We start from the raw sequence: 12,177 nt of genomic DNA on the forward strand, positions 1-12,177 counted from the left end.
GGTATTCTTTATTTTAGTTCCAGATGTTTTGTTTTTGTTACAAATAGCTCACTGTTTTCATTATTTTATAACCTTTGCAGGGTTTGCAACCGATATCAGAAGAATTTAATTTTACTTGCTCTTTATACGAAGAGGCTTTTACCAGTGATACTCAGTAATGCAAAGCATGGAATGTGTTATATATAAAGTGCAGGTATCGGGATAAAAGTCATAAAAGGAATGCCATATAGTATCATCTCATATAAAATGAATATGACACAACCGAAGTGCAAAACCATCTGAATTTGCAGTGATGATAAAATCTCTTTATTATCTGCATATTTCATAAGTTACATTCATTTTGAAAAAATATTGTAATTTCCCAGTATCCACTTTATATATAAGTAATGCTGTCATCAGCAAAGATATACACATTTTCTTTTTTGAATATTTAAACTGTAGATAAATTTTTACATTAAACAAATCTCTCCCTGCAATCTCCCCTTAGGCACGTCTTAACCTTTCAAGAGCCACAACTTATCACTCACATATAATGATGAAATGACAGATACATTCAGCCTCTTTTTAATTGATTAAATTATTTCAAATAAAAAAGTAAAAAGTAAAATAAAGTACAATTCATGAGATATGTCTTTTTTTATATTTTCTATACTGTAGGTGCTTTGTACATATAAAATCCAATATATGTTTCATTCTGCTTCTCTATAACATTGGCGAATACTTTCTTTTTTCTGTATGTAGTAGCAAAGTTTTACGTTACATACCTTATTCTACTCACATACTTTCCCTCAATGTATCAATCTAAAAATCTTAACACTTTCCTCTCCTTTGTGTTTATGTTTTATATGCATTTATTGAAATAAAAGGTTTTAAAGCATATGAAATCACAGCATTTCCATGAATAAAAGACTTGCATACTATGTACAGCTGTAGGTAGAGCTCTCTAAAATTATATTTACAGTGTAAACATCAACTTTTAAATATAAGAAACATATTTGTCACAATTTTCACCTCACAACATTTGTTTTGGTTTGAATACTGAATTCAGTGTTTGAAAGACTATGTCAAACTGAAAAATATAGTCAAGTTGTTCTTGTGATTCAGTTGCCAGATGTTGTCTCTTAAAGATTCTGCAAAGAAGAGAAAGAGAAAAGACAGGTCAGTTGTATTACAACACATTGTACATTTTAGATTTCATAATACAATGCCTAATATACAGTAATGTTAGTAAGAGTCTAAAAGGAACCCTTATCAAGACCACCTAATTTGTCCTTCAAGTCTCTTTAATTGCCACTAGCTTAATTGAAAATGTAGCATAGATAATAACTCCTAAGGTCAATTTCCTTTGACCTCATGCAATGACCCATATCAACTGATCAGCTCATTTCTTATTGGTCACTCTAGGTTACTGCACCAGGGCAACATTTGTCCAATGAGGAAGAGCTCTGGTCAGTGTGAGTATGAGAACTTATGATTTGTGTAAATATATAAGTATATATATATATATATATATATATATATACATACACACACATATCCTAAATTTGCTTTTCAGCATGGTCAATACAGTATTTAAGTTATAGAAAGTCATGGAAAATTTATACATGTCACATTAACACTTAACTAATACATTTCATCTGGCCGTTGTGGCAATTTGTTTTTGAAATGTTATTTCAAAAAGACATAGAAAGTGTTTATTAATTATAAAGCTTAAAAACTTACCAAAGGGAGGTGGTTTAAGAGTTCATTTAGCGTGGCATCATCATAGTTGTCTGAAAATGGTGGTTGACTTAGATCTGTATTTTCTCGAAGACTTGCAGGATCAATGTCTTCTTGACTGAAATGCCACAAGAATAAAATAAATATAGAAAATTAATGGGAATTATTCAAAAACTTTAAAATATTTTATAAGATGAATATTAGGCAATAAGCAAAGAGAAATTTCTTTAAGTTATTTTACAGTGAAATAGATATAATTACAGGTATGGGACATGTTATCAGTATGGGACATGTTAACGGGTCTCTTTGTAATTTAGATCTCCATCATTTAAGTGTACTTAAATATTTAAATATTATACAGGTATCAGACCCCTTATCCGGAAACCCATTATCCAGAAAGCTCCGAATTACGGAAAGCCCGTCTCCCATAGACTCCATTATAATCAAATAATTCAGAATTCTAAAACTGATTTCCTTTTTCCATGTAGAAATAAAACGGTACCTTGTACTTGATCCCAACTAAGATATAATTAATCCTTATTGGATGCAAAACAACCCTATTGGGTTTAATTAATGTTTTATTGATTTTTTAGTAGACTTAAGGTGTTGAGATCCAAATTACGGAAAGACCCCTTATCCGGAATACCCTTGGTCCCGAGCATTCTGGATAATGGGTCCTATACCTGTATTTAATTATAGCTTTGATAAAAAAGATGTAGAGCAACTCCACATTTGACCTAATGATAACTGGAATAAGTTACATTGTACAATTGGATTCCAATACTCTTGTTTTTTTGTTTTATTAACTATTTATGACCACACTGGACAATGTAAATTAATCTGAATTGAAGTTTATTTGGAATTTCTGTATAGAAAATACCACAAGAGCAGATTTTAATCGTGTATGTTGTTCAACTTTTTACAATATGACACACATATTTTCTTTGTCTTGGATGAGTGGGACTTTTTTTTTAAATCAAATTGATAACATAAAAGTTTCAAATGGATGGGCAATATGATCTAGCAAAAAGGAATAAAAATGTACTGTAGCAAAGCAATCACTGATACACTAAAAAGATGATTTAATGGAATCTATGGAAAGGAAGGATCGAAGGATAGATCTGGGAGTAATATAATAATAGCTAAGAAATTAGAGGGCTGTTCTGTAATGTTGGCCTCTGCCCCTTATGTTGCATATATGACGTCTTTCACAGCAATAAATTTCCAAGTTCTGTGTTATAAATACCTTCTCTTTCCAGTCAATACAGAATTCAAGTATTTCTTTACAGCCATTTGTTTCCTGAATCTGCTGTAGTTATCAGTGAACACAGCATCAGAGTGGCGCTTTACAGGTACCTGGTCTTCTACCACATTGTTGCTTAAAAGGAAAAAAAGAAAAGAAAATCACATAAAATGTGTGAACTTGCTCATTTAGAAGTGTTTAGAGATAAATAAACTGTATTTGCTTCCCCTATGAAAGTATTATTGTTATGATGACAGGTTCAGAGTTTATAACCTCTACTAGCCAACATGTAATGATAACGTTATAAATACCCTACAGGAAGGCATCAGGTTAGCAGCTAAGGGGCGGGGTCTATTGTTACTGGTTCCTTGGTAAGTGCAAAACAGTCACAATTGGTAAGGTAATGTAAAGCTGGATTAGTAATAGCTTCCTCAGTTTGATCTTGACAGAGAGATAGTATGAAACTTTGGCAGCTCAGGCATTCCCCACAAAGACACACAAGGAATTTCAAACTAATGTTGTCATTAGATAACAAACAAATTATAGACCTAAAATATAGACCTAAAATACAAAATGAGTAAACATTATTCTTCACTAAAATATAAAGCAAGTAAAAGCAAGTCAAATCTTGTTACTGTGGTACAGAATCACTTTGTGTCAGAGCTCTTCCCAGTGGGTCAGAATTTTACAACACACGTCATTTTATACTTTTGCCTAGCTTGAAATTAGATTACTAATCAATATCTTTAACTGAAATATGTTCTCTATCCTCCCCCTAATCCAGTATATTTGCCTTGCCCTGATGGAGCTCTGCTGGGACAGGAACTGATGAGAATGATGTATGCTCTCTGTAAAGTGCTATGTAAACGTGTCAGCACTATATAAATAAAGGTTAATAATAATAATAATGTACCTCATGTACTAGACTACTATGACAGCCTGAAAGTAAATTGGCCAGCTGACAGCAGAGATCAATGTCTTTAAATGCGTTTAAGTTCTCCTCTGCAGCTCAGTATATTTATGCAGTCTTTTTCTGCCCACCCTCCTAACACACTGAGCAAATGCAGTGTCAAAGACACCAGCTACAGAGTGGCCATGATCAGAAAGATACGGAACTGTAAGAGACAGCTATAGAAGCATTATTTTTCATTGCCATTGGGAAGCTAGAGCTCTCGGTAGGGGAGTAATTCCTATGTGCCTAAGAGACATTATTTATATCTTATGCTTAGTAAGAGGTTTTGTTATACTTGAGGGGTCTTAAGTTTCAAGAGTGAAAGCCTTTAAGGAGTAACAACTATTTTTCATTTGTAAGTAACTGCAAACATATTTTCAAGTTATTCAGCATTAAGCCTTAAGCAACAATACAATAAAATCCATTGTCCCATATGTAGGATCAAGCTAAACATTTAATTGAGGATAATCTGTACATCTGTATATATAAACAAGAAAAAAGTCTTCAACTTTCAGTGGTCTTTAATACATTATAGGGTATCAAAATTTCAGTCTTTGTAAAAATAATTATTAATGTACTTTCTAAAAACAAAACATATTAGAAACCGAGATTCACTCTTCATGCAGCTATATGATTTAAAATTCTATTTACAACTCTTTTGCTATGCCCCAACAATGGTTCCTCTATGCTGTGCACAAATGCACCCAACATAGATATAACACAAGCATATATATTTAATCAAATGGATAACTTTGCATGCACACTCATAACTGAGTATTTCCACAGACCCATTCATTTTTATGTATACACAATTTTAATAATTATCTGACAATAGTCTCCTGTTATCTTGTGCCAGACAATCAAAATGCCACAGTGTAAAAAACTAACAATATAACAATCTAGAATTTTTTAGGGCAAAAAGCTACTTAGTAGCAGCTACTTGTCAAAGCTACTAATTGCCAGAAAATACTCTGCCATAGACAATAGTGACAATTGCTTCTGCTAAAACACGTACAGACAATTATCAGTAAATTATCAGCATTGTCTATTTTTGTAACCACGAAAAGTAGCTGCTACTGGTGTCTTCTCTCCAAGGTAATACTGACAGAGAATATTAAAGAACAATTTAAAAAAAAAAAATATTTACAAGTATATAACATATTTGCTTACCTTACTCTTTTCCCAATCAAAGACTCTAGATATCTTCTTGCAGAAAGCTGACCCAAAAGCTTGCTGTATCCACTAGTGAAGAGCCCATCAGCGTGCCTTGATGTTCTTGCCAATTAATTATGCAAAATCAAATAGCAGCTAGTGTTAGCCAAATCATGTCTTCATTATACAAAGTAAATCCATGTTATCTATACTGCATCCAAAAAGTATTTTATACCTTTTCCTAACAAATCTCATGAACAAGAACCTACCTAACTTATAAGATCAACAGAAATCAACCTCCTCTTTTTCATTATTTATCTAACCTTGATGTGGTCCATGATGCACTCAACTATCCAACATTCAATGCCACCCCTCTCCTTTCTATTTGGTTCCCTCCTTCCTTATTTGTATCACACACAAACCTTTTCAATTGTCATGCATTAAATCAACTTCTGACATCTCTTCTATTTAGCTCACAAGATCTGATCACATGGTAGCAAACATCAGGTTTAGCATCTCATTTTGTTTACCATAGTGTATTAACAAGCTTAAACTGTAAAGGGGAACTATTGCAGAGAACCTTTTAATATGAGCTTTATCTCATGAAGATGAAAAACTTTATAAATATCATCAATTAAAAATGTTGTACCATTCCTTAAATAATCAAGTTACCCTTTAGTATCTCCTCTCAGTAATATGTCTCTCTTAATGCAGAAGTTGGAGTCAGATTTTGATTGCAAGTCAGGTTAAATACATTGATGTGTGCTCCCTTAGCCTAGACAATGTCATAACTTACTGCATGTAGAGGTACATATAGTGGGATAGTGTAACTTTAATTAAGAGTAACTTTATTATTTCCAACATGGTATAGACTTTTTAATTGATTAAACTAAAAAAAATTATATTTCCATGAGATGAAGCTTATATTACAATTTACTTTTTGTGATTGTTCCCCTTTAATATTTAATATTATGTGGGCAATGCCCATGTCTCTAATTTGTGCATCATTTTAGATGCAATACCTTTCACATTTTCAGCTATTTGATGTTCTTGTTCTTCACCCTCCTCAGCCTAACATTTCCAGGTGAAACTCGTGTTGCCTATCCAATTAAACAGCTTATGAATAGGCAACTCCAACCATTTGTTAAACTCCCACTTTAATTTGGTGGAAATTCCTTGTTAACTCTCTATGGACATTTATGTCCTCAGAAGTTGGAACACTAAAGAAATGTAACTAACCACACTTAAATGTGCACATACTTATACATTTAATGCAGAATCAATATCAAATATATTTTCTTTGGTTTTATGAATAACTACATTTAATATGGAACAAAGCAGATGCTTAATAGTCTTTATTTTCAAAGACTAATTAGGACTCAGTAATCTGTCCATTGCTATTTGTGTTGTTTGTTTTGGATGTATAACTAATGTGCCCCTCAGGGCTCTCTGTTAAAGTGCAATCACCAAACCACTGCTATTGTGTTCTGTTACAAATATTATCCAGGCACACATTATGTACTTAATCAATATAATAGATTAATTTTGTAAATTTTCAAATATTTAAGCTGAGTCCACTGGCCAGTGGTCCGGCATTTCAAAAGTTACTTGCCAGTCACATGCAACCACCAAACCAATTCAACTCATTCTAATGTTTATTTTTAAGTCCCCACATGTTATTGCAAATGGTAAAACACATGGTCAACTCTTATTTATGTAAAGGGGACATTATTATCATTATCAGATTTCTTACTTAAAATATCTCAAGAACATTAAAAATCAGCTGCTTATCAAAGCAATGTTTTTAACAAAATGGCAATAATGTTCAAAAGTATATCTAGATAATACTTGTATGGGCTCATTTATCAACACTGGGCAAATTTGGACCTGAGCAGAAACCTATAGCAACCTGTCAGTGATTAGTTGCAGGTAAAACAATGAAAGCAAGTATTTGATTGGTTGCCATGGATTACTACCTAATTGCAAATATGTCCAGTGTTGATAAATGAGCCTTTAAGTGTGGTTTTGTGGCAGTAGTACAGAGTGGCTGTATTATCTACAAAAGATCAGCCATTTTCATGAATACATAACTTGTGCTCAACAATATTGTTAGGTATTTAACATTAAGAAGATATAATATTCAAAGCATTGATAAGACTAACTTACCGGCCAACTGCTCTAGACATGTCCAGAAAGAATTTGTCATTCTCAGGTAGCGTGTCTTGAAGCATGTCTGTGTCTGGTTTTAATGACCCCTGAGTCTGATCAGCTTCACTTGCTCCCTCAAATGGTAACCGATTCCCCAGCCTATTTATGGTATAGATATAATGTAAGTTAAAATACGAAAAATTTAATGTTATTTTCTAAACTGCACTTTCAAATAATTATGCAGAAATATTACGCAAAAATAGTTTTGCCTTTGTGATGGAGAAAAAGACCTCCATGCAAGATGCAAGATGAAATTAAATATTTCATTAATTTTAGTGCATTACATTTTATAGAGTATTTCAGGTGCAACTGTCTATAAAAAATGGAATTGATTCACATCTATTATTAGTTCCTTTACCTTTATCCCACTTTTTCTTCCATTTGGTATATATATTTATTTTAGTTACCAGAAACCAGAAGGCATTATTATAATCTATGGTCAACTCTTCAATCCACAAAGACAGAATTCTACCTCAATGGAAAGTGGTCATTTTGAAACTGTAACAGTAAGGTCATGTAATAGATGTATTCTTATCCATTTAAAAAAAAGATATATATTATTTTACTAGGATAATGGAAAACAAATATGTGCAACAAGAGGATGACTATTGGCTAAAACCAAAACTGGAAACAGTGGTGCTTCATGAAAGAAAATCTTTTCTTTCTATAACTTTCCTCTGATATCCATACCATTTTAATAGCACACAGCTTAATGTTGCACAAAACCAGTTTGTAAATCTCAAATCTATCTACAGATTAGTTTAATTTAATGATAGAATGTGGATTAATACATGTGTTTTCTGGCTTTATTCTTTAACCAATGAATTACTTGATTTCTTGACATTAACATTTTAATTTCTGGGCTGTAATTATAGTTTTCTTCATCATGACTCCCAAAGAATGCAGGCTATTTCCCACACTACTCCACTCAAAACCAGAAAACAATAGTATTTTAATGTATCATCATAAAGGGACACACAGTTACAAGATGCAAAGTCATTGGTGCCCCCCCCCCCCTCCAAGGATCGATCCATGATTTCTCATTTCTCCTTGTAATTTACCATTCCATGTAATAGCTTGGGTGGAGGTTATTTTGAGCATTGCCTAAGGGGCCAATGACACAATGCAAGTGCTAAGCATTAAGATATTCCAACTTTCATCCATATTGAAAACTAAGAAAAAGTTCCAGTACCTCCATGTCCCTTAAACCTTATTGTAAAAACAAGTTTATTTTTATGAATTTACATAGCATATGTAAAAGTCTTAGGTCTACTATACCCCTATTCTGATAAAATAGTAGATTATTGTCTGTACCAATAATCCCATTGCATTGGGTGATGAAAACCAGAGGAAATGTGCTTAAAATTTAAAAATTGACTATAACTTATTTTTCTTATAAAAATCCGTTGGAATTTAATATACATGTTAAGTTATACCCATAGAATTCCTTCTATATTAACAGAAACCAGTTTAGGCCACAAATTTGCAATATGTGCACTAACTGGCATAGGCAATCCAGCAATCATATGCCATAATGCCTATAAAGTATAGTAATCTATTGGTTTCCCACACAGAAATGTTAATAAACAGAAATGTATCCAGAATGATTTATACACTGACCAACTTGATGCTATCATCAAATTGGGATTTACCAGCATCAGGTCCTTCAATTGTTCTTGCATTTTTGTGAACTGAAGAGTCTACATTCTATAACTGAATGTCCTGCAATGGCAGAAACAGTTCTTTTTTTCATAGTAAATATGATATTATGATTAACTGGATTATTTATTGATAGAGAATAACTATGAATTTACCTCTAGGAAAAGATAGATCAATATAATGTGGATGGGGCCGCGTGCCAGGAAAGCTAAGCATCAATCAGTCTAAACACTTGTAGCAGATCAGCTATCCTGGGGCAAGGTTCTGTCTAAGGTGTGCAATTCATGAATGAAGAACAAATACAAATTTTTGACTTATGCGATAATAAGACTATACCAATGTGCCACATCACTGTGGGATTTTAAATGCTAAGTCCTTTAAAGCATCTGCAGTTTGCGTGTCAACACTAGAGAATAAACAGTCCTGTGGCTTCAGCACTTCATTAATCCTTGGTTATTAGAGTTAGAGTGAAGTTACCATGAATCACTAGATAGGCAGAAGTATGTTATACAACTTAATTCACTGACATGTCAAACTGCAACTTGTAATAGCCCAACAATGACTGACATTCACCTTACGTGTAATGTCACTATGATTATAAGCAGCTTGTATACTGGGAACTGAGTACTTTTTTATCTGGATAACAAGCAACAATAACCTGTACAAATAATAGAAGGAGACACTTATATATACCATATCCTATCTCTTCACAAAAATTATTATTTATTGCCGGTAAAACCTAAATTATTCCTTCTGACTAACTGACCTTACAAACCTATACTTGTACATATAAAAAAAAGGCATAATAAACTTTCACTGAAAAAAATAACCCCAGCTTTACACACAATACCCAAATGATCCCAACTTTACCTGGGATTTGAATAGGTCCCCATGGGAGGCAATGCTCGGGCTCTTAAGCAGAATACATTGAAGAGAGTAAAAGATACCAGAAGGTGAAAGATGCTTCTGTGTTCCATAACTTCAACCCTGGTTAAGCACAAGCACAAATCACTTTATGTCTTGCAAAAATAAGCATAAAGCAATACTTTTGCATAACCATGTCAACTATTCCCTTGCAACCCCTACTAAGGGGATGTATGACTGACAGATTGATCATTGAAATTATATCTTTGAACATATCTACTTGTGTATTGCAATACAAGTAACATGTTTGGCATCATATCTGCTGTGATCAAAGTTGCAATCACTACAATTAACTCAGTTCTGTAGCTCCTCAGACCCAAGAACTAATGGGCTATAGACTACTTGCATTATTTGTTATGGAGGGAGAGCTACTACAGCAAGTTCCACACAGCAATAAGAATTAAATTAATTTATGTTGGGGTATATATATAATACATAGATATAGATGTATACAGACACAGACACACATTCAGACACACACTCACATACATACAGTATAAACTATTTAAAACACAAGTTCAAACAAACCAACACAAAACACAGCCACATAAATAATGTAAATTCTTTTTAAAAACAGTTTTTTTCATAATGAAAGGGCATGTTATTCTAAGTAACTTTCCTATACATATAATAGATAGATATAGATGTGTGTGTATATACATACATACAGGATATATACACACACATAGACACACATTCAGACACACACACATACATACAGTATAAATTGTTTGAAACAAAAGTTCACACAAACCAACACAAAACACAGCCACATAAAGAATGTAAATTCTGTCCAAAAACTGTTTTTTTCATAATGAAAGAACATGTTATTGTAAACAACTTTCCAATATACATTCATTCAAAATACCCAATGTTCTTAAAATCATTTGTAAATCGAATAGCTCTTGATAACAGTATCCAAATCCACAGCATTCTCATAAAACAATGTAGCAGAAGCCAGCTGGAAGGGAACTGGCTGCTGCATTAGTTTATAACTAGAAACATAACCAAAGCAATACGGCTTTTAGCTTCAAGAGCATTTACAAATAAATTTAAAACCATCGAAAGTATTGAATTCATCGCAGTGGATACTTGCAGGGAATTGCATTATGTTTCATTAAGCAAATAAAAAAGAACATTTTTGGAGCGGCGTTCCTAGAAGCTAAGTAGCGTTCTGTTCTAAAGCAGAGAGTCATTCCTATGCATGTGGTGCGATTGGTTCGGTAATTCTAAGAAATCCATGTACTCACTGGCTGCCAAGCGCTCCGGTCCCTTCTTGCCCTGGGTTCCAAGTGAGTGGGAAGTTTCAGCACTACCAGGAGCAACAGGAGGCAATGAGGCGCTATCCGCGGTGCTGAAGTCTAGCAAATGCCGCTATAGGCGCAGCCGGGGAAAGTTCTTGTCGCTAACGCGGTGCGCTCTCCTTCTGGCTCTTGACTTGCAGTCAGGCTGCCTCCTCTCATTGAGCTGTGTCAGGCTAAGGGATGCTCCTATAAAAACCAGTGCAAGGGCAGGGTTGGCCAACAACACTAACTCGAGTGGCTTCTGTGAAGACGTCACTCCAGATCCCACGGGAACACGCTAAAAAGTCGTCATCAACCACCTTCCTGCTGATGTCCAAAGAAGATGAAGTTGCTTGTGATCAACGACTTCCCATACAACATAAATGCTACAGGCAGCGCTTAATTTATTTAGCTTATGATTGCCCGTCTGCAATGAAATCAGCCTCCCTGATTTGCTCAGGGGCAGCAAGACATCCTTTGATGCTATATGTTTCAGGGATGGTTTATCTGCTCTTCTCTTTAGGCACCCGTTGCACAATACTAAAATAGACAACTTCCAGAGCTGTTACAAGTGCAATAGTCTATGGTAGAAAATGGATAGTGAGCCCCAAAAAAGTGGCACATTTTGTATTTTCAATGATTTTTCATTTTTTTGTATTTCACTGTGTGTGTGTGTATATATATATACACACACACAATTACACACACACACATATATATATATATATATATATATATATATATATATATGTATACATGTGTATATTTCATTGCTACTAAAAGTGTGTGTGCCTTGCTATTCTCTGTAGTTCTGGTTCTAACTATTGAAACAAAGTAGCAGCCAGCTCATCCAGGGATGGCTTGTGCTACATTGTTGTAGCAGTCAGAATTGAGAGTGTAGAAAGGAACTGGCACACTGTTTAAGTTGCAAAGATGTTTACAAATAATTATTTGGCTTTTTTAGTTCATGCAAATTGAAAAGCAGCTAAGAATTACTTTTTTTTTCATTATGCAACAATTTATTTGGGAGTGTACGG

The 12,177-nt window shown here is 33.8% G+C and overlaps 1 protein-coding gene across 1 annotated transcript; it reads right to left on the reverse strand.

Annotated features, from left to right (window-relative positions):
- Positions 1 to 279: 279 nt before the first annotated feature.
- vip (vasoactive intestinal peptide) lies at positions 280 to 11,451 on the reverse strand. The gene is made up of 7 exons (XM_002936376.5): positions 11,108 to 11,451; positions 9,804 to 9,920; positions 7,233 to 7,373; positions 5,085 to 5,189; positions 2,966 to 3,097; positions 1,723 to 1,837; positions 280 to 1,130 (listed from the first exon to the last, which is right to left on the reverse strand). The coding sequence occupies exons 2-7, from the start codon at positions 9,908 to 9,910 to the stop codon at positions 1,122 to 1,124; spliced, it is 609 nt and encodes a 202-aa protein (XP_002936422.2). The 5' UTR covers positions 9,911 to 9,920; positions 11,108 to 11,451; the 3' UTR covers positions 280 to 1,121.
- Between the last annotated feature and the right edge of the window lie 726 nt (positions 11,452 to 12,177).

This window comes from Xenopus tropicalis, chromosome 5 (assembly GCF_000004195.4).
Source record: "Xenopus tropicalis strain Nigerian chromosome 5, UCB_Xtro_10.0, whole genome shotgun sequence".
NCBI classification, from domain to species: domain Eukaryota; kingdom Metazoa; phylum Chordata; class Amphibia; order Anura; family Pipidae; genus Xenopus; species Xenopus tropicalis.

What these genes read in the sequence shown, in the direction of transcription:
- vip (XM_002936376.5), bottom strand. Translation starts at nt 9,910, where the DNA reads ATGGAACACAGAAGCATCTTTCACCTTCTGGTATCTTTTACTCTCTTC. An exon ending in ATGTCTAGAGCAGTTGGCCG is followed by an intron (nt 5,190 to 7,232) that starts GTAAGTTAGTCT and finishes TTAATTGGCAAG; the next exon opens with AACATCAAGGCACGCTGATG. An exon ending in GTATTGACTGGAAAGAGAAG is followed by an intron (nt 1,838 to 2,965) that starts GTATTTATAACA and finishes GTGGCATTTCAG; the next exon opens with TCAAGAAGACATTGATCCTG.